Source organism: Ctenopharyngodon idella, chromosome 2 (assembly GCF_019924925.1).
Source record: "Ctenopharyngodon idella isolate HZGC_01 chromosome 2, HZGC01, whole genome shotgun sequence".
NCBI lineage: Eukaryota > Metazoa > Chordata > Actinopteri > Cypriniformes > Xenocyprididae > Ctenopharyngodon > Ctenopharyngodon idella.
In genome coordinates, this window is record NC_067221.1 from 5,407,671 (window position 1) to 5,428,036 (window position 20,366).

At 38.6% G+C, this 20,366-nt stretch overlaps 2 protein-coding genes across 3 annotated transcripts; both read right to left on the minus strand.

Moving 5' to 3' along the window:
* Positions 1-512: 512 nt before the first annotated feature.
* On the minus strand, positions 513-19,124 carry LOC127523846 (dehydrogenase/reductase SDR family member 1-like). Of its 2 annotated transcripts, none has more exons than XM_051914976.1 (9): positions 18,982-19,124; positions 5,109-5,252; positions 4,860-5,003; positions 4,666-4,745; positions 2,678-2,810; positions 2,389-2,520; positions 1,972-2,032; positions 1,011-1,091; positions 513-912 (listed from the first exon to the last, which is right to left on the minus strand). In XM_051914976.1, exons 2-9 carry the CDS (start codon positions 5,250-5,252, stop codon positions 776-778), a joined length of 912 nt encoding a protein of 303 aa, XP_051770936.1. In that variant the 5' UTR covers positions 18,982-19,124; the 3' UTR covers positions 513-775. The 2 variants fall into 2 exon arrangements, with proteins under 2 accessions (XP_051770936.1, XP_051770926.1); XM_051914966.1 differs by lacking the exon at positions 18,982-19,124 and adding an exon at positions 8,815-8,973.
* dhrs1 (dehydrogenase/reductase (SDR family) member 1) lies at positions 12,250-19,124 on the minus strand. Its single transcript, XM_051914953.1, has 9 exons — positions 18,982-19,124; positions 16,348-16,491; positions 16,099-16,242; positions 15,905-15,984; positions 14,328-14,460; positions 14,027-14,170; positions 13,842-13,911; positions 12,802-12,882; positions 12,250-12,682 (listed from the first exon to the last, which is right to left on the minus strand). Exons 2-9 carry the CDS (start codon positions 16,489-16,491, stop codon positions 12,546-12,548), a joined length of 933 nt encoding a protein of 310 aa, XP_051770913.1. The 5' UTR covers positions 18,982-19,124; the 3' UTR covers positions 12,250-12,545.
* Positions 19,125-20,366: the final 1,242 nt, after the last annotated feature.

The following is a 20,366-nucleotide window of genomic DNA, read 5'->3' on the forward strand; positions in this document are numbered from 1 at the left end:
GTTTATGATTAACTTTATGAATGTTAGAGTTAACTGAATCCACAAATTAGTAAAACAAATCCCTTTAGAGTAACACAAGAGTCCTTCACCTTGCATAGGGGCCCTGATCACCCTTTATTTTGCTTACTTTGACTGTAATACATGGCTACCCACCAAATATATGAATAGACATGAATTATTGATTTGAGGTTAATTAATTTTCAATTTGATACCGCCTGGTGTCCAGGAAAACTCCTAATTGAGCTGTTCATTTTGCGCCGACTGGTCATTCTTCAACTTATTACACGGTTAAATAACAACGTACAAGAAAAATGTATTTGATTTCAATTATTTAGCATATTTGTAGAGAATGGAGAGGCATAAAATGAGCACATCTGTGTATGATTTCCCAGATGAGTGGACAGTTATGCAGCGTTACCCTAGTGTGACTAAGTGCTGTGGTTGACCAATCAGAATCAAGTATTCAAGAGCGATATATCAATCTATCAAAAATACAACACAAAAGACTGTAGTAAAATGTCATTATTTATTGTAATAAATTGTTTGGTAAGTGTACATTCATTTATAATTATTCTCTTCCAAGTTAAAACCAGTATATATTAAAAGGAATTTTACACTTTTCTTGTTCTGGAAAACAATGAGTTGTAACAACAATAATGCTGATGAATTGTGCAATAAGTGTCTTCCAGACACTAATCAGTGTAAAGAAACAATAAATAAAAAAAAAAAATAGACAGGATTATAAAAATAGACACTGTCTCTGCACTGAGACATGTTAGAATTTGCCACTGCCAAGACTCAGCATGGAACGAGGCACTCTGATGAATGAAGGAGTGAATACGGAGAGCCAGGACACATAGGGTACCTGGGAAAGGATGAACTTCAGAGAGGTGTAGTCCACGACACTGCGGCCTGGAAAGATAAGGAGTGCGTCAAAAACACTTCATCTGTTTATCTTTGTTCATAACTGAAGGAACCATCACTCCAGCATAAACATCTTATCTCCGTACCATCAACATCCTTGAGACCATAACGCCGAGCCAGGTCACAGGTCATCAGTACTTGCCCGGTCATGGACATCAGACTTTTATCTGTTTGTCACCAAGAAGCAGAAAGTAACACATGAGCTAGAGTCTCCAAGCAATTCATTTTTCACCAACTTGCCTTTCATGGTAATTCACAACCATGTTAACTTTAAAGGGTTAGTTCACCCAAAAATGAAAATTCTGTCATTTATTACTCACCCTCATGTCGTTCCAAACCCGTAAGACCTTCGTTCATCTTCAGAACACAAATGAAATCTGAGAGCTTTCTGTCCCTGCATTGACAGCAACGCAACTACCACTTTGACGCTTCAAAAAGTTCATAAAGAGATCGTAAAACTAATCCATATGAATTGAGTGGTTTAATCCAAATTTTCTGAAGAGACTCGATCACTTTATATGATGAACAGATTTGATTTAGGCTTAAACATTCATCAGTGAACATAAAAAGAAGCTCAACCGAACCTGTTTGACGTGCGAGAACAAACCTGCGTAACACGAGAATGAACCTCATTGGTTTTCGTACGCGTCAAGCAAACATGCTTGAGATTCTGTTCACCACAAATGATGTGTGAGTTGATCAATGTTTATCTGAATAAAAGCCTAAATTAAATCTGTTCATCATATAAAGTGATCGAGTCTCTCCAGAAAATTTGGACCAAACCGCTCAATTCATATGGATTAGTTTCATGATCTCTTTATGAACTTTTTGAAGCGTCAAAGTTTTTGTAGTTGTGTAGCTGTCAATAGAGGGACAGAAAGCTCTCAGATTTCATCAAAAAGATCTTCACTTGTGTTCTGAAGATGAACGAACATCTGACAGGTTTGGAACGACATGAGAGTAATTAATGACAGAATTTTCATTTTTGGATGAACTAACCCTTTAACCGCTAATTAAATCTAAAAAAAAAAATAAAAAAAATCCAACCTTTGGCCAGCTCAACTATGCATCGTCCACTGAGCTCCGTCGTCTCACCCTTACTGAAAACCTGAGAAACACAGATTGTAAACAAATATTTAGCCACCTGTTTGCCACCTGTTGGAGTTTGGGTTCCTTGCCGCTGTCGCCTTTGGCTTGCTTAGTTGGGGACACTTGACATTTGATATTCAACAGTGCCTTGATCTTTCTGCATTGACACCATTTTCTTTAAGAGCTGCTGTGCAGCCAAAATTATATACCAGTTATCACTGTAAAGCTGCTTTGACACAATCTGCATTGTAAAAAGCACTATATAAATAAAGGTAACTTGACTTGACTTAGCAAGATATATTTGTTATATTATAATCATATCCATTTCACATAAACAATCCTAATTAATATCTGGGACAATTAAAAATTGCTTACTTTTGAAGGCGCCTCACCATGAGATGTATACTGACTAATTAACTCAGTCTGAACTGCCCCTGGCCAGAGGCTTACAGAAACCACACCCGTCTTCTTCAGCTCTACTGCCATGTCCGCTGCCATTCTGTCACACTGAAGAAAAGAACCGAAAGAAAGATGGAGCATAAATGCTCTGAGAATAATGAAGAAATAGTATACAACACACTCTGTGCAACCGAAATAATCTGGCTTTCAAATATGATACACTGAGAAGGACTGCAAATATAAAATCTGTAATGTAGTGACTCACTGCAGCCTTGCCGACCCCATAGGATACATTAAAGAGATAGCGCAGGCCACCCATTGATGATATGAACACAATCAAGCCCTTGCCCTTAGCCACCATCATCCTTGCAGCATACACTGAGCAGAAATAGTGACCCCTGTAAAAACACAATGACCATGATCTCTGATATGGCTCTGAAAGGACTAAGTCATTTTGTGATTTTTTTTTTTTCTTTTTTTTTTTTTTCAATTCGATTTAAGTCAAATTTTGATGTGGTTTGGTACTAAATGCCCTGATATTCTCACAACATCGAAGTTCTTTTTCCTTCTTCTCTGTGGGGTAAAAAGAAATTGCCGCGGTATACTGTTAGTGAACATCCTGATGATGGTTTTCCTGGAAGTTTGCTTTGGCAAGCTGTTTTAAAACTCCCCGAAATGAACCCCAAACATGTTCGTTTGGGGTTCATTTCGGGAGTTTAAAACAGCTTGTTTTGGCCTGATTTTGTTTCGAAATGACGTCACACCAGTTCATTCTTTGATTTCACGATAAGTAAAAGTATATAAGCGATAAGTATATAGGGGTCTTAAAGCTGTCATATACTAACGTTCACAAGTTTGGGGAAAGACTTTTTAAAGAAATTAATATTTTTATTCATATATTTTAAAATATGTTAAAGGGTTAGTTCACCCAAAAATGAAAACTCTGTCATTAATTTCTCACCCTCGTGTCGTTTCACATCCGTAAGACCTTTGTTCATCTTCAGAACACAAATTAAGATATTTCTGATGAAGTCTGAGAGCTTTCTGTCTCTCCATAGAGATCCAACGCAACTACCACTCCAAGGTTCAGAAAGGTTGGAAAAACACATCATTAAAGTACTCCATGTGACTCCAGTGGCTTAAACTCAATTTTATGACGCGATGTGAGTGCTTTGTTTGCTCAAAAAAACATAATTTACCACTTTAATATAAATATAAAATATTGATCTGCAACCCGCGTTCACAAGAGCATCACGACACATGCGTTGTGTTCAGACTCGCGCGTAAACTCAATGCACATGCGCAAGTGTTCACAAGAGTGTCATGACGCGTGCATTTTGTGTTCAGACTTGCGCGTCAACGCACATGCGCAAGTGTTCACGAGCGTCACGACGCACACGTTGTGTTCAGCCTCGCGCTTCAACTCAACGCACATGCACAAGTGTTGTGTTCAGACTCGCGCGTAAACTCAATGTACGTGCTTAAGTGTTCACAAGAGCATCACGACGCACGCATTGTGTTCAGACTCGTGCTTCAACTCAACACTCATGTGCAAGTGTTGTGTTCGGACTCACACGTAAACAGTGCACATGCGCAAGTGTTCACGAGAGCATCACAACACATGCCTTTTGTGTTCACACGAGAGCTGGCACTGTTGCATGAACAAGCTTTGGATAATATTATTTTGTAAGTAAAGTGGTAAATTGGTTTTTTGTGCAAACAAATCACAACATTTTATAAAATTGAGTTTAAGCCACTGGAGTCACATGGAGTACTTTAATGATGTCTTTTTCTTACCTTTCTGGATCTTGGAGTGGTAGTTGCGCTGGATCTCTATGGAGAGACAGAAAGCTCTCAGATTTCATCAAAAAGATCTTAATTTGTGTTCTGAAGATGAACGCAGGTCTTACAGGTGTGGAACGACACGAGGGTGAGTAATTAATGACTGAATTTTCATTTTTGGGTGAACTAACCCTTTAAAAGAGTTATATAAAATTGTAATAATATTTCATAATATTGTTTTACTGTATTTTTGAGCAAATAAATGCAGCCTTGGTGAGTATAAGAGACTTGTTTCAAAAACATTTTAAAAATCTTACAATCCCCAAACTTTTGAATGGTAGTAAATATGAGACTGTCTCTAGAGAAATGACAAAATGTCTTCAAATGTATTCAAAATTATTTATTTATACATCTCTTTCTGCATAAAATTTAATTATGTCATTTGGAGTGACCTCCAGATCTGTGCTGTACCTGAGTCCAGTGTTGTTGATGGTGTCCCAAATTTCTGGATCCATCTCCCAGAACTTCTTGTTCATGTTATCGAAAATAGCCTAACACACAGACATAAACACAACAATAATAAAAGTGTTATTTTATGAAACAAACAAAAGATAAATCAAGTTTATAAAATCGGAATATTTGTTCCATTGTTAGCTGTAACTGACCTGTACACCAGCGTAAGCATTATTCACCAGCATGTCAAGCCTGCCATTTTGCTCACGCTGGACACGTTCAAACAGCTCCTTGATGTCATCCTCTTTAGATGAGTCACAGACCACAGGGAGACACCGGCCACCTCTCTCTGTCACCTGTCATCATGAAAATAAAAGAAGCATGAAACCAGTATCGCCTTCCCCAAGTTGCACAAACCACAGAGGGTTATTAATGGTACAATCAATAGCCAGTTTCCAAACCTCAGCTGCTGTCTCCTTTAGAGTTTTCTCCTGTCGACCAGTGATGTACACGGTAGCGCCAGCCTCAGATAACTGAAGGGCAATACCTTTTCCAATTCCTCTGGAAGCACCAGTCACCACGCAAATCCATCCTGATAGTGCCATCTGACAAAGACAGATGTCTGATTCATAAAGTGGTTCTTCTGAATTGGTTACACAACCTATTTAAATGATTCACTTAAAATTACAACTAAAGGCCTGTTCACACCAAGAATGATGACTATAACTACACACACTCACAAACTTCCCTAAGCACTTCCCCTCGGGGTAATCCCTGCCTCCATTTTGAAGTGCGTTCCACTTCATGAAGTGGACAAGGGAAGTTTATATGGACAGACCCTCATCCCCTCGATTTTTCACAGAGGGAGCGAGTCTATATCCCACAATTGAGCATCCACAATGAGCTCTATATCCCACAATTCAACTTGATTGTGACATCACAGCAGATCACGCTTAACTGAAGTGTATGATATGTTGATTATTTTAAGATTTAATCGCATAAGTGTATAATATGTTGAGATTTAATTGCATAATACTTGTAGCTACCTTATATGAATTCACAGTCAAAGTTTGTACTATTGATATTTTGTTTCATTTGTGTAATTTTATTTTTCTCCCAACAGCTCATATACCTATAGGATTTACCACAATGCAACACGATTGTGACGTCACCGCATATCCCGTTTAATTTACCCCACCACAAACAACTCTATGATACACTATATTGCCAAAAGTATTGGGACACTCCTCCAAATCATTGAATTCAGGTGTCCTAATCACTTCCATGGCCACAGGTGTATACAATCAAGCATCTAGGCATGCAGACTGCTTCTACAAACATTTGTTAAAGAATAGGTCGCTCTCAGGAGCTCAGTGAATTCAAGCGTGGTACCGTGATAGGTTACCACCTGTGCAATAAGTCCATTCGAGAAATTTCCTCACTACTAAATATTTCACGGTCAACTGTTAGTGGTATCATAACAAAGTGGAAGTAATTGGGAACAACAGCAACTCAGCCACGAAGTGGTAGGCCACGTAAAATCACAGAGCAGGGTCAGCGCATGCTGAGGCACACAGTGCGCAGAAGTCACCAACTTTCTGCAGAGTCAATAGCTACAGACCTCCAAACTTCGTGTGGCCTTCAGATTAGCTGAAGAACAGTGCGTAGAGAGCTTCATGGAATGGGTTTCCATGGCCGAGCAGCTGCATCCAAGCCTTACATCACCAAGTGCAACGCAAAGCGTCAGATGCAGTGGTGTAAAGCACACCGCCACTGGACTCTAGAGCAGTGGAGATGTGTTCTCTGGAGTGACAAATCACGCTTCTCTGTCTGGCGATCCGATGGACGAGTCTGGGTTTGGCGGTTGCCAGGAGAACGGTACTTGCCTGACTGCATTGTGCCAAGTGTAAAGTTTGGTGGAGGGGGGATTATGGTGTGGGGTTGTTTTTCAGGGGTTGGGCTTGGCCCCTCAGTTCCAGTGAAAGGAACTCTTAATGCTTCAGCATACCAAGACATTTCGGACAATTTCATGCTCCCAACTTTGTGGGAACAATTTGGGGATGGGCCCTTCCTGTTCCAACATGACTGCGCACCAGTGCACAAAGCAAGGTCCATAAAGACATTAATGAGCGAGTTTGGTGTGGAGGAACTTGACTGGCCTGCACAGAGTCCTGACCTCAACCCGACAGAACACCTTTGGGATGAATTAGAGCAGAGACTGCGAGCCAGGCCTTCTCGCCAACATCACTGCCTGACCTCACAAATGCGCTTCAAGAAGAATGGTCAAAAATTCCCATAAACACACTCCTAAACCTTGTGGAAAGCCTTCCCAGAAGAGTTGAAGCTGTTATAGCTGCAAAGGGTGGGCCAACTCTATATTAAACCCTACAGATTAATAATGGGATGTCATTAAAGTTCATGCGCACATAAAGGCAGGCGTCCCAAAACTTTTGGCAATATAGTGTATATTAATTATTTTTAAAAAATATTTAATGCTACCCAAACACACCTATATACATATGCTGCATTAAACAATTTTGTAAGGGAAAAAATTAAATAATAAATCAACTCCATAGCGGATTCCAAGTGATCAAGGGCTTAGGACGTTCCAATTCAGTCAATTGCATGAGTTTCACCAGTAGTGGGCACTCATGCAACGTTAGCAATGACATCCGAGTCAACGAGACTGAGGGAAGTTAGCGAGTGAAGGGCATTAAAAAAACCGTACTAGAACACAGCCGCTATGGAGGTAGTCTGACCTAATTAAGTGCTGCGCGTATGACATCACTTTGTAGGCCAAAACGTGGAAACAAGTTAGCATTTTAGCACTTCCAGTTCCATCGTCCCGAAGTCAGTGGGTTTTTTTAATGGGATTTTGGTAAAATGGCTGAAATAAGGTCTGTGGTGAACACAAGCTCAAGACACTTTCACGTTTTATTCTACAACATAAAAAAAATCATGAGTGGGGTAATACTAATGTATTTTAAGCTGTTGCGTGTCTTGAAAAAGGCAGTTGCTAACAAGTGGCTAAATGGAGAGGCTGTCGGGGATATTAAACATCATCACGCCGAACAGGTAAAGTCTGTCAGCTTTTACAGCCTCATTGTGCTCTTATAAACAATTCTAGCTCAAACCTTCTGGGAAAAATGTTTTTTTAGATAAAAACTGAAAGAGGTCTTAGTGTTGGTGACGCTAAAATTTTGCTACCGTGGTGTAGTTCGCTTATAACGTGGTGTAGTTCGCTTATTCGCTTTAGCTTTTTACTTCTGGTGACTGCATTTGGGCTTCAAAATTCATAAAAGTTGTTTTCATCTGTGAAAATTATCTCGATGGACAAAATGTGCAAGTATATCACATAGGGAACCAGTGTGATGCTAACTGCTGATTGGCCTACAAAGTGACCACTCTATTAGGTTTAGGGATAGGGTGTGGCTGGACCTTCAAGCTATACACCCATTACGTCAAGAGGGGGAACTGGGCGTCAAGCTATACCCATAGACCTTATTCAGAGCAGCGCCATGACAGGTATGAAAGTGAGGCTTAAAACTTTCCAAAGCTCATGGTTAGTTTCTTGTCTACTGTAACTTCTTCGAAAGATATTTTTGCAGTGTGTGAAATTTTCACATAGTTTCACTATGTGAAATTACAATAAACATGCTTATTGATACCTAATTAAAATAGTAATGTGTCAACACACATTATTAATTTTAGTAATATGCCAAGCCAGAGCGTCAGAAACGCGATGACGCAGTTACATGATGGCGGTATGAACACCTGAATCATTTTGTTGTCGGTTCTTTAAAACGAACTGTTCCTAAAGAACCGATTCGCGAAAATGAGTCACTAGTTAATAACGGAGAAGCAAGCGGAGAGAAATACAAGCCCGTCACCCTGTGGACACATACATCCTTTGCAACGACAATTAATTGGCCTGAAATTAAAGTTATGCAACAGTAATGCATCACTACAAATTCACAATTATTTATCAAAGCGTCGTGCAGATGGAAAGGTACATTTGAATTCTTGTGCCACTCGTTTGACACCTTGTCGACTTATCTCGTATGTGTTTAATGCGATGGATAGAATATATAATTTCCGTATGTCATGAAAATCCTATTTCGACCTTCATTTACATAGGCTATATATGTATGCAAACAAAACACGTACCTGTTCGACGCTGCGTTTGAACGATATATGTCGCTCAGGAACTCTTGCCTAAACTTGAAATATCCAACAACAGTCAAGTGTGGTGAAATAAACTGCTGCACGTATAACGTGCAGATAAGACAGTCCTGTTTGTGGCCCAGCCTCCCATTCCCGTAATGCGCCTAATATAAAGCCAGTGCGTTTCGCAAATGTAAACAGTGCTTTTACAAGCCTATTTAAACCATAAATCACCCACCCTATGAGCACAAATGTACAATAATGTCGTTATTTTCCATTTGTTCAGCTTTTATTAAACTTTAGCCTAATCACATAGCAGGAAATCCAGGACTTTGTTCAAACATTTTTGTTTACAGCAAAATAAGCTTATGGTCCTCTGATCTGCCAACTATACTCTTAAAAAGTGGGAAGGTTTTTTATTGGCATTGATGGTTCAATAAAGAGCCTTTAAAGGGTTAGTTCACCCAAAAATGAATGTGAAAAAAATGAAAATCGTTCCAAACCCGTAAGATCTTCGTTCATCTTCAGAGCACAAATTAAGATATTTTTGATGAAATCCAAGAGCTTCTGACCTCCCTATACACAGCCACATCATAACCAATTTCAAGGCCCAGAAAGGTAGTAAAGGCATCGTTAAAATAGTCCATGTGACTAGAGTGGTTCAACCTTAATGTTATGAAGCGACGAGAATACTTTTTGTGTGCAAAAACAAAACAAAAATAACAACTATTCTTTCTTTTCTTTCCTATCAGTCTCCTACGCTGTTTACGTTGTAAACACAGTGCAGGGCTTCAGTGTTATACGTCCTGTGTCAGCATCACACACATGCATCATGCTGATCACGTGATCAGCTTTGGCCAATAATGAGTCGGTGTTCTGACGTAGAACCTGGAAGTGCTGAACTGTGTTTACAACATCAACACCATAGGAGACAGACAGGAAAGAAAATAAATTGTTAAATAAAGTCGTTATTTTTGTTTTGATGACGATTTTATTGATGTCTTTACTAATTTTCTGGGCCTTGAAGTTGTTTATGACACTGCTGTGTATAGGGAGGTCGGAAGCTCTCGGATTTCATCAGAAATATCTTAATTTGTGTTCTGAAGATGAACGAAGGTCTTACAGGTGTGGAACGACATGAGGGTGAGTAATTAATGACATTTATTTTCATTTTTGGGTGAACTAACCTTTTAACATCCATGGGACCTTTTAATTCCACAAAAGGTCCTTTAGATTAATGTTCTTCACACTGAGAAAAACTTGGTTCTTTTTAGAACTGTTCACTAAAAGGTGCTCTTTCAAAATGGTAGTCATATGGGTAGTTTTTGGCTACTAATTTTCAAACAATATAACACTCTTCTGGTGTACTATGCAAGGAAGCATATTCAGATGCATTGGGGACCCATGAGTTTCCCATGAGCACAACAGCTCAATATTTCTGAGCAGTCACATTGACTTCAAGGCCACCACTCTGAAAAGGGTCATTTAATTACATAATTAAACCACTATCAAATAGTGGTATTCACTAAATTGTTTATGTAGTCACTTCATTTACCCTACAGAGCTTGGATTTATGATTGTAGGGCACCCAAGGATGTTGTCCACAATTACATATTGTGAACTTTGCCATGTATTCTTTATATGCTCTAAATCTACTTTGATGTCACTCTGCAGAGTCGCCACTGCTTGCATGTTACCATTATAAGAGAATTAAACATCAAAGTTCAAAACATGTACCTAAGGCCACTGGAATTTCCCTTTTTAATAGTTTGTAGCATCACACAGTCTCCCAGTAACCCCTTTTCATTGTTTTTTTTTAAGCTGCACAGTACACACGGTTGAATGTGAAGCTACCAAACTGTGGTTAGATTCAGTCGATACCCTGTGTGTTTTCCTCACACAGATAAAGGCTTAATAAAAAAGATATTGATTTAATCTTAGCAATAAAAACTAAGCAGTAAACTGTGTTCAGAGATGTTCAGTGACAAGCATCATCGTTCGAGCAGATGTCATATATTGTTGTTACAGTACACCAAATAATGTTTGAGCTTAGAAGAAGCATTTTTATTAATATTAATAGTCTCAAACACATCATTTATACGTTTAAGCACTAATAAGCCAAGAAAGCCTTTGAATACATCTTCATCTCCAGCAGATACACAAACAACAGGTGACTTGCATTGTTTTTAGGGGTTCAAGCGTAGCACTAAAACCCTTTTGTAACTGTTACATTTTCCAAGGATCAGCATTCTCCCTCTAAAAGTGATCGGGCAGACCAAACCGTAAGTCGAAGAGACTTGAAACTCTGAGGGATGGTAGTACTCACACCGCCTACAACATCACCGAAGCTCGCCCGATAGGCCTGTTGGGGGCACTACAGCGGCCAAAAGTACAAAATTGCTAATAACTCCTGAACCGTTAGGCCTAGGCTCAACTGTCTTATATTGTTGGAATCCTCGGCTCAAGGCAGACAAAATGCAAAATTTTCAGGTATTTTGGATTTTTTGAAAATCATCATCAAAACTAGTCCTAGGTTTTTCGCCCGATCGAAACCAGTGCAGCAACATTCTCTGGAGTCTGAATATCAAAAGCTATCAAAAAAAAGTTGAAATTTTTATTCACAGTTGCTAAGGGGCGCCAAAACGTTCAAAGTGGGTGGGGCCACTTTTACTAAAATGGCTATAACTCGTGAACAAAATGAGATATTTTCACCAAACTTGGAACACCTGTCTATGGGCTCAATCTTTGGTCACAGTAAAAAAATCATGGTGATTGGCCACTAGCTGGCGCTATAACAGGACAAAAACATGAAAACAGGTATAACTACTTCACCATTAGTCCGATTGACTTGAAAATTGGCGTGTAGTGTCTTCGTCAGAGGGGCCATGATTGCCTTTGAGGACATTGACGCATCTCAAAAAACATGTCTGCCATCGGCCAGTGAATTTCGATTTCAAAAACCAACTTTGGCAAACTAGTCCTAGGTTTATGGCTCAACTTTGATAACAGTTAAAAAGCTTCAAAAAACATATATTTCCTATGGTAAATTGCCTGTGGTAAATGCTATTTTCCATTTATGATCGAAGTGGTTACAGGCTTCCTAAATGTATAGGATGGCTTGAGGGTGTGTGAAGCTTGGGCTAATTTTCATTTGAAAGTGAACTAATCCTTTAAGTAATTTTGAATTTGACACAGCTGTGTCCAGGAAAACCCCTAATTGAGTTGTTTATTTTGTGCTAATGACCGGCTGACTGATCATTATCCAACTTATTGGATACATGGCTAAGTAACAACGTACAAGAAATATTGATTTAAATTATTTAGCATATTTATAGAGAACAGAGAGGCATAACATGAGAACAACTGTGTAAGACTTCCCAGATGTATCAAGTATTCATGAGCGATATATCAATCCATAAAAAATACAAGACAAAAGACTAGTAAAATGTCAGTATTTATTGCAATAAATTGTTTGGTAAGTATACATTCATTTGTAAAAGAATTGATTATTCTCTTCCAAGTAAAAACCAGTATATATTAAAAGGAATTATAAATTTTTCTTGTTCTTGTTGTGACAACAATACTGATGAATTGTGCAATAAGTGTCTTCCAGACTCAGCTACTTTAATCAGTGCTTGCTCATTTGTAAAGATGGACATTACAATAATTTTAGAAACAATTTAAAAAAAGAGACAGGATTATAAAAATAGGCACTGTCTCTGCACTGAGACATGTTAGAATTTGCCACTGCCAAGACTCAGCATGGAACGAGGCACTCTGATGAATGAAGGAGTGAATACGGAGAGCCAGGACACATAGGGTACCTGGGAAACAACGAACTTCAGAGAGGTGTAGTCCATGACACTGCGGCCTGGAAAGACAAGGAGTGCATCGAAAAGATTATGTAGGATTTTGGAATATCTACATCCATGTATCTTTGTTCATAAATGGAAGCACCATCACTCCAGCATAAACATCTTATCTCCGTACCATCAACATCCTTGAGTCCATAGCGCCGAGCCAGGTCACAGGTCATCAATACTTGCCCAGTCATGGACATCAGACTTTTATCTGTTTGTCACCAAGAAGCAGAAAGTAACACATGAGCTAGTCTCCAAGCAATTCATTTTTCACCAATTTGCCTTTCATGGTAATTCACAACCATGTTAACTTTAAAGGGTTAGTTCACCCAAAAATAAAAATTCTGTCATTAATTACTCACCCTCATGTCATTCCACACGCGTAAGACTTTCGTTCATCTTTGGAACACAAAAGAAGATCTTTTTGATAAAATCTTTCTGTCCATTTACAGCTACACAACTACCACTTTGACATTTCAAAGTTCATAAGGAGATAGTAAAAAAATCATATGAATTAAGTGGTTTAGTCCAAATTTTCTTAAGAGACTTGATTGCTTTATATGATGAACAGATTTAATTTAGGCTTTTATTCACATATAAACATTGATCAGCAAACATAAACAGTAGCTCAACTGAACCTGCTTGACACGCGAGAACAAACCTCTTCCGGAAGTTCAAACGTGCAGTGTAACAAGAATGAACCTCATTGGTTCATGAGGAAGCTCAAATGTGCTGCGTAACACGAGAATGAACCTCATTGGTTCTCATACGAGTCAAGCAAACATTCTTGAGCTTCCGTTTACCATAACCGATGTGTGAGTTGATGAATGTTGATGAATAGATATAAGCCTAAATTAAATTTGTTTATCATATAAAGCGATCGAGTCTCTTCAGGAAATTTAGACTAAACCGCTCAATTCATATGGATTAGTTTCACGATCTCTTTATTAACTTTTTGAAGCGTCAAAGTTGTAGTTGTGTAGTTGTCAATGGAGGGACACAAAGCTCTCAGACTTCATTAAAAATATCTTCATTTGTGTTCCGAAGATGAACGAACGTCTGACAGGTTTGGAATGACATAAGCGTGAGAAATTATAAAAGAATTTTCATTTTTGGATGAACTAACCCTTTAACTGTTCATTAAATCTTGAAAAAAAAAAAAAATCCAACCTTTGGCCAGCTCAACTATGCATCGTCCACTAAACTCTGGCGTCTCACCCTTACTGAAAACTTCCTTGAACTGAGAAACAGATTGTTATCAAATATTTAGCAAGATATATTATATAAGATCATAATCATACTCATTTTATATGAACAATGCTAATCAATATAAGGGACAAACAAAAATTGCTTACTTTAGGATCAAAACCTGGAGGCGCCTTATCATGAGATACATACTGACTAATTAACTCAGTCTGAACTGCCCCTGGCCAGAGGCTTACAGAAACCACACCCGTCTTCTTCAGCTCTACTGCCATGTCCGCTGCCATTCTGTCACACTGAAGAAAAGAACCGAAAGAAAGATGGAGCATAAATGCTCTGAGAATAATGAAGAAATAGTATACAACACACTCTGTGCAACCGAAATAATCTGGCTTTCAAATATGATACACTGAGAAGGACTGCAAATATAGAATCTGTAATGTAGTGACTCACTGCAGCCTTGCCGACCCCATAGGATACATTAAAGAGATAGCGCAGGCCACCCATTGATGATATGAACACAATCAAGCCCTTGCCCTCAGCCACCATCATCCTTGCAGCATACACTGAGCAGAAATAGTGACCCCTGTAAAAACACAATGACCATGATCTCTGATATGGCTCTGAAAGGACTAAGCAAATTAATTGTCATGAATAAGTCGTATCGTGATTTTTCAATTTGATTCAATTCATTGTTCAGCCCTGCTTTAAAGAGTCAAATAAGTCAAATTTTGTTGTGGTTCGGAACTAAATGCCCCAATATACTCACAACAATGAAGTTCTTTGTCATGGGTCCTTCTTTGCTTTGGGGTAAAAAGAAATTGCTGCGGTATACTGTTACCAAACATCCCGATGAAGGTTTTCCCAGAAGTTTGCCTTGGCAAGCCGTTTCAAACTCCCAAAATGAACCCCAAACAAACATCGTTTTGGCCTGATTTTGTTCGAAATGATGTCACACCAGTTAATTCTTTGATTTTGCTTATATATAAGCGATAAGTATATCGGGGTCTTAAAGTTGTCATATACTACGTTACCGTTCAAAAGTTTGGGGAAAGATTTTTTTTAAAGAAATTAACATTTTGAAATATTTTTAAAGAGTTAGTTCACCCAAAAATGAAAATTCTGTCATTAATTACTCACCCTCGTGCCGTTCCACACCCATAAGACCTTCATTGATCTTCGGAACACAAATTAAGATATTTTTGTTGAAATCCGATGGCTCAGTGAGGCCTGCATAGCCAGCAATGACATTTCCTCTCTCAAGATCCATAAAGGTACTAAAAACATATTTAAATCAGTTCATGTGAGTACAGTGGTTCAATATTAATATTATAAAGCGACAAGAATATTTTTGGTGCACCAAAAAAACAAAATAACGACTTATTTAGTGATGGCCGATTTCAAAACACTGCTTCAGGAAGATTCGGAGCATTATGAATCAGCGTGTCGAATCATGATTCGGATCGCGTGTCAAACCGCCAAACTGCTGAAATCACGTGACTTTGGCGCTCCGAACTGCGGATTCATTAATTATTAATATTGAACCACTGTACTCACATGAACTGATTTAAATATGTTTTTAGTACCTTTATGGATCTTGAGAGAGGAAATGTCATTGCTCCCTATGTAGGCCTCACGGAGCCATCGGATTTAAACAAAAATATCTCAATTTGCGTTCCGAAGATCAACAAAGGTCTTACGGGTGTGGAACGTCATGAGCGTGAGTAATAAATGACAGAATTTTCATTTTTGGGTGAACTAACCCTTTAAAACAGTTATTTAAAATTGTAATATTTCACAATATTGCTGTTTTACTGTATTTTTGAGCAATTAAATACAGCCTTGGTGAGTATAAGAGACATTTTAAAAATCTTACAATCCCCAAACTTTTGAATGGTAGTAAATATGAGACTGTCTCTAGAGAAATGACAAAATGTCTTCAAATGTATTCAAAATTATTTATTTATACATCTCTTTCTGCATAACATTTAATTATGTCATTTGGAGTGACCTCCAGATCTGTACTGTACCTGAGTCCAGTGTTGTTGATGGTGTCCCAAATTTCTGGATCCATCTCCCAGAACTTCTTGTTCATGTTGTCGAAAATAGCCTAACACACAGACATAAACACAACAATAATAAAAGTGTACTTTTATGAAACAAACAAAAGATAAATCAAGTTTATAAAATCTGAATATTTGTTCCATTGTTAGCTGTAACTGACCTGTACACCAGCGTAAGCATTATTCACCAGCATGTCAAGCCTGCCATTTTGCTCACGCTGGACACGTTCAAACAGCTCCTTGATGTCATCCTCTTTAGATGAGTCACAGACCACAGGGAGACACCGGCCACCTCTCTCTGTCACCTGTCATCATGAAAATAAAAGAAGCATGAAACCAGTATCGCCTTCCCCAAGTTGCACAAACCACAGAGGGTTATTAATGGTACAATCAATAGCCAGTTTCCAAACCTCAGCTGCTGTCTCCTTTAGAGTTTTCTCCTGTCGACCAGTGATGTACACGGTAGCGCCAGCCTCAGATAACTGAAGGGCAATACCTTTTCCAATTCCTCTGGAAGCACCAGTCACCACGCAAATCCATCCTGATAGTGCCATCTGACAAACACAGATTGATGCCAGTAATGGCAATGTCCGATTCATAAAGTGAATTGAATTGGTTCACACAACTCATTTAAATGATTCATTTAAAACTATAACCAAAGGCCTGTTCACACCAAGGACGATAACTATAACAATATAGTATGATATTGCTGGAATCACTTTCAGGACTGTAGCTCCCACTCTCTGGACGTCATGGGTCCAGCTCCACCTTTGTAGACTTAATGGAGGTAGCCTGACCTAATTTAAGTGGTGCGGATATGACATCACTTTGTAGGCCAAAACGTGAAAACGAGTAGCATTTTAGCACTTCCGGTTCCATCGGCCCGAAGTCAATGGGTTTTTTGAATGGGATTTTGGTAAAATGGCTGAAATAAGGTCTGTGGTGAACACAAGCTCAAGACACTTTCACGTTTTATTCTACAACATAAAATACATTAGTATTACCCCACTCATTATTTTTAAGCTGTTACGTGTCTTGAAAAAGGCGGTTGCTAACAAGTGGCTAAATGGGACATTAAACGTCATCACGCCGAACAGGTAAACTCAGCTTTTTTTTATGCTTATAAGTGCGCTCTTATAAACTATTCTAGATCAAGCTTTCTGGGAAAATGTTTTTAGATAAAAACTGAAAGAGGTCTTAGTGTTGGTGATGCTAAAATTGTGCGACCGTGGTGTCGTTTGCTTATAGTCTACCTTTAGCTTTTTACTTCTGTCGACTGCATTTGGGCTTCAAAATTCATAAAAGTTGTTTTCATCTGTGAAAATTTTCTTAATGGACAAAATGTGCAAGTATAAACTTTTGTTGATCACATAGCTTGTTTTTTGTGATAATCCAAAAGAAAAATCCTGTTGGGTTTTTGTCAAGGGAACCAGTGTGATGCTAACTGCCGATTGGCCTACAAAATGACGTCATACCTGCACCACTATTAGGTTTAGGGATAGGGTGTGGCTGAACCTAGCTACACCCATTATTTTTGCAGTGTTTCCCCTGTTGAAAAAACCAGCATATGCTGGTTAGATATGTTTTGAAGCATGGCAGCTGGTTTATGCTGGTTCTTAGTTGGTCATGAGCTGGTTTAAGCTGGTCCTGAGCTGGAGCTATTTGCTTAGGACCAGCTCAAACCAGCTCAAACCAGCTGCCATGCTTCAAAACATCCCTAACCAGCATATGCTGGTTTTTTCAACAGGGTCGTAAGCAGAACAATCCAAAGACACGTTAAATAACAGTACAACCCAGTGAAGAGATGTATGTTTATCCCTCACAGCCTCGCTTTCATTCCCGTTAAAAAATCAAAGATGGCGCTGCTGTGAACAAGCAATTGGTCTATTGGCTCTGCAGTGAGCAGCCCCTCTTTTAAAGATCTTGAGCATTTAAAGGGGCAGAGACAAAATGGTTTTAATTTACAGCATTTTATTACAACATGCAAAACATTTCAGCCTAGGGATGTAAATGCCCCGGCGATTTCTCCTGAGGGGGTGTAGTCTCTAGTGACACGCAGGTAGGCTAGATGCCACATACCCACTAGAAAAGGTAAAGGATTTCCTTATACCCACTAAAAAAAGCGCGAGGATACGGATTTGGCGCTCTTTGATGTATCGTGACAGATCGCTGTAGCCTCAGTTCAAGAGAAGCGGCAGCCTGAAGCACACGCGAACCGATCCTCTCCTCTGCTTTAATACCAGTTACAGCGCGAAATAAACATGAACAAACATCTGAAGGTATGTTAAAAGATACAGTACAACTTACCAAAATCCGTATCATGTCTCTTGTAATCGCTTAATCAGTGTTTCAACCGCGGAAAGAAGTTAATTAGCTTGTAAACAATGTCACATAACGTCACATTTATCTCAGTACAAACATATTCAGTGACCATAAACTTGTTAGTCAGCTAGAAAAATAACTCTAGAGAGGAGCATTTATATAATATATGCACCATATTACATATTAATTATAATTTTAATAGCCTATATAAGACTCATCTTTCCATTATTGTTAATAATAGTTGCAACTTGCACTCTTAAATGTGCATTGAAAATTGCCTGCTATGATCCTGGGACCATATTCATATAACATCTAAAGCTAAATGTAGATCTTAACTGGCTGAGTTAGATGGTGATTGACACTAAACAGTAAAAAATCAGTCCAGTCTCTCCAGCAGTCAATGTCATTGGCTGTTAAAGTCTTGTGTTGCTTATAATAATTTGACATGTTGATAACACACACATAAGCAGTCTTTCAGAATGATCTCAATTACATGTAGCTTAGATCAGATGCATACTATATAGGCAGTAGTGAGTGTGGTGGTGCTTATTGGGTGTCCGTATGGGACGGGTATGGCTGGAATGTGATCACAGGGACCCCTCTCGGAGACTTGCTTAGGGCCCCCAATAACCTAAACACGCCCCTGCATATAACATTATAATGAAATCCTATTGCGACCTTCATTTACATAGGCTACATATGTATTCAAACAAAACACGTACCTGTTCGACGCTGCGTTTGAATGGTATATGTCGCTCAGGAACTCTTGTCGAAACTTGAAATCTCCAATAATAGGCAAAGTGTGGTGAAATGATGAACTGCTGCACATATAACGTGCAGATAAGACAGTCCTGTTTATGGCCATCCTCCCATTCCCGTAATGCGCCTAATATAAAGCCAGTTCGTTTCACAAATGTAAACAGTGCTTTTACAAGCCTATTTAAACCATAAATCACCCACCCTATGAGCACAAATGTACAATAATGCCATTCTTTTCCATTTGTTCAGCTTTATCCTAATCACAAAGCAGGAAATCCAGGACTTTGTTCAAACATTTTTGTTTACAGCAAAATAAGGTTATGGTCCTCTGAACTATACACTCTTACACAATTTCTGTCATTAATTACCCACCCTCATGTCGTTCCACACCCGCAAGACCTTCATTCATCTTCAGAACACAAATTAAGATATTTTTGATGAAATCTGAGAGTTTTTTTTATCCTCAATTGAAAGCAATGAAATTACCACATTCAATGTCCAGAAAAGTAGTAAAAACGTCTTTAAAATAGTCAACATGTCTACAGCGGTTCAACCTTAATGTTATGAAGCAACGAGAATATTTTTTATGCGCAAAAACAAAACAAAAATAACATCCATGGAACCTTTTCATTCCACAAAAGGTCCTTTAGATTAATGTTCTTCACACTGAGAAAAACTTGGTTCTTTTAAGAACTGTTCACTAAAAGGTTCTTTGCGGAATCAAAATGGTTCAAAGTTGTAGTCATCCGGGTACTTTTTGGCTACTATTTTTCAAGCAATATGTATTCGGACATACTACTCTTCTGGTGTACTATGCAAGGAAGCATATTCAGATGCATTGGGGACAAGGATGTGAACGGCTAAAACTTATAGTTTTCCCATGAGCACAACAGCTCAATATTTCTGAGCAGTCACATTGACTTCAAGGCCACCACTCTGAAAAGGGTCATTTAATTACATAATTAAACCACTACCAAATAGTGATATTCACTGAATTGTTTATGTAGTCACTTCATTTACCCTACAGAGCTTGGATTTATGATTGTAGGGCACCCAAGGATCTTGTCCACAATTACATATTGTGAACTTTGCCATGTATTATTTCCAGATAACCTATGCTCTAAATCTACTTTGATGTCACTCTGCAGAGTCGCCACTGCTTGCATGTTACCATTATAAGAGAATTAAACATCAAAGTTCAAAACATGTACCTAAGGCCACTGGAATTTCCCTTTTTAATAGTTAACAGTTTGAAGCATCACACAGTCTCCCAGTAACCCCTTTTCATTGTTTTTTTTTTTTTTTTAAAGGTGCAAAGTACACATGGTTTAATATGAAGCTACCAAAT

Coding starts and splice junctions, on each gene's coding strand:
- LOC127523846 (XM_051914976.1), bottom strand. CDS start 5,252: ATGGCACTATCAGGATGGATTTGCGTGGTGACTGGTGCTTCCAGAGGA. Junction 2,033..2,388: donor ATGGTGAGGCGCCTTCAAAA/GTAAGCAATTTT, acceptor TGTGTTTCTCAG/GTTTTCAGTAAGGGTGAGAC. Junction 913..1,010: donor TGGTCTCAAGGATGTTGATG/GTACGGAGATAA, acceptor TTATCTTTCCAG/GCCGCAGTGTCGTGGACTAC.
- dhrs1 (XM_051914953.1), bottom strand. CDS start 16,491: ATGGCACTATCAGGATGGATTTGCGTGGTGACTGGTGCTTCCAGAGGA. Junction 15,985..16,098: donor ATGCTTACGCTGGTGTACAG/GTCAGTTACAGC, acceptor TCTGTGTGTTAG/GCTATTTTCGACAACATGAA. Junction 12,683..12,801: donor TGGACTCAAGGATGTTGATG/GTACGGAGATAA, acceptor TTGTCTTTCCAG/GCCGCAGTGTCATGGACTAC.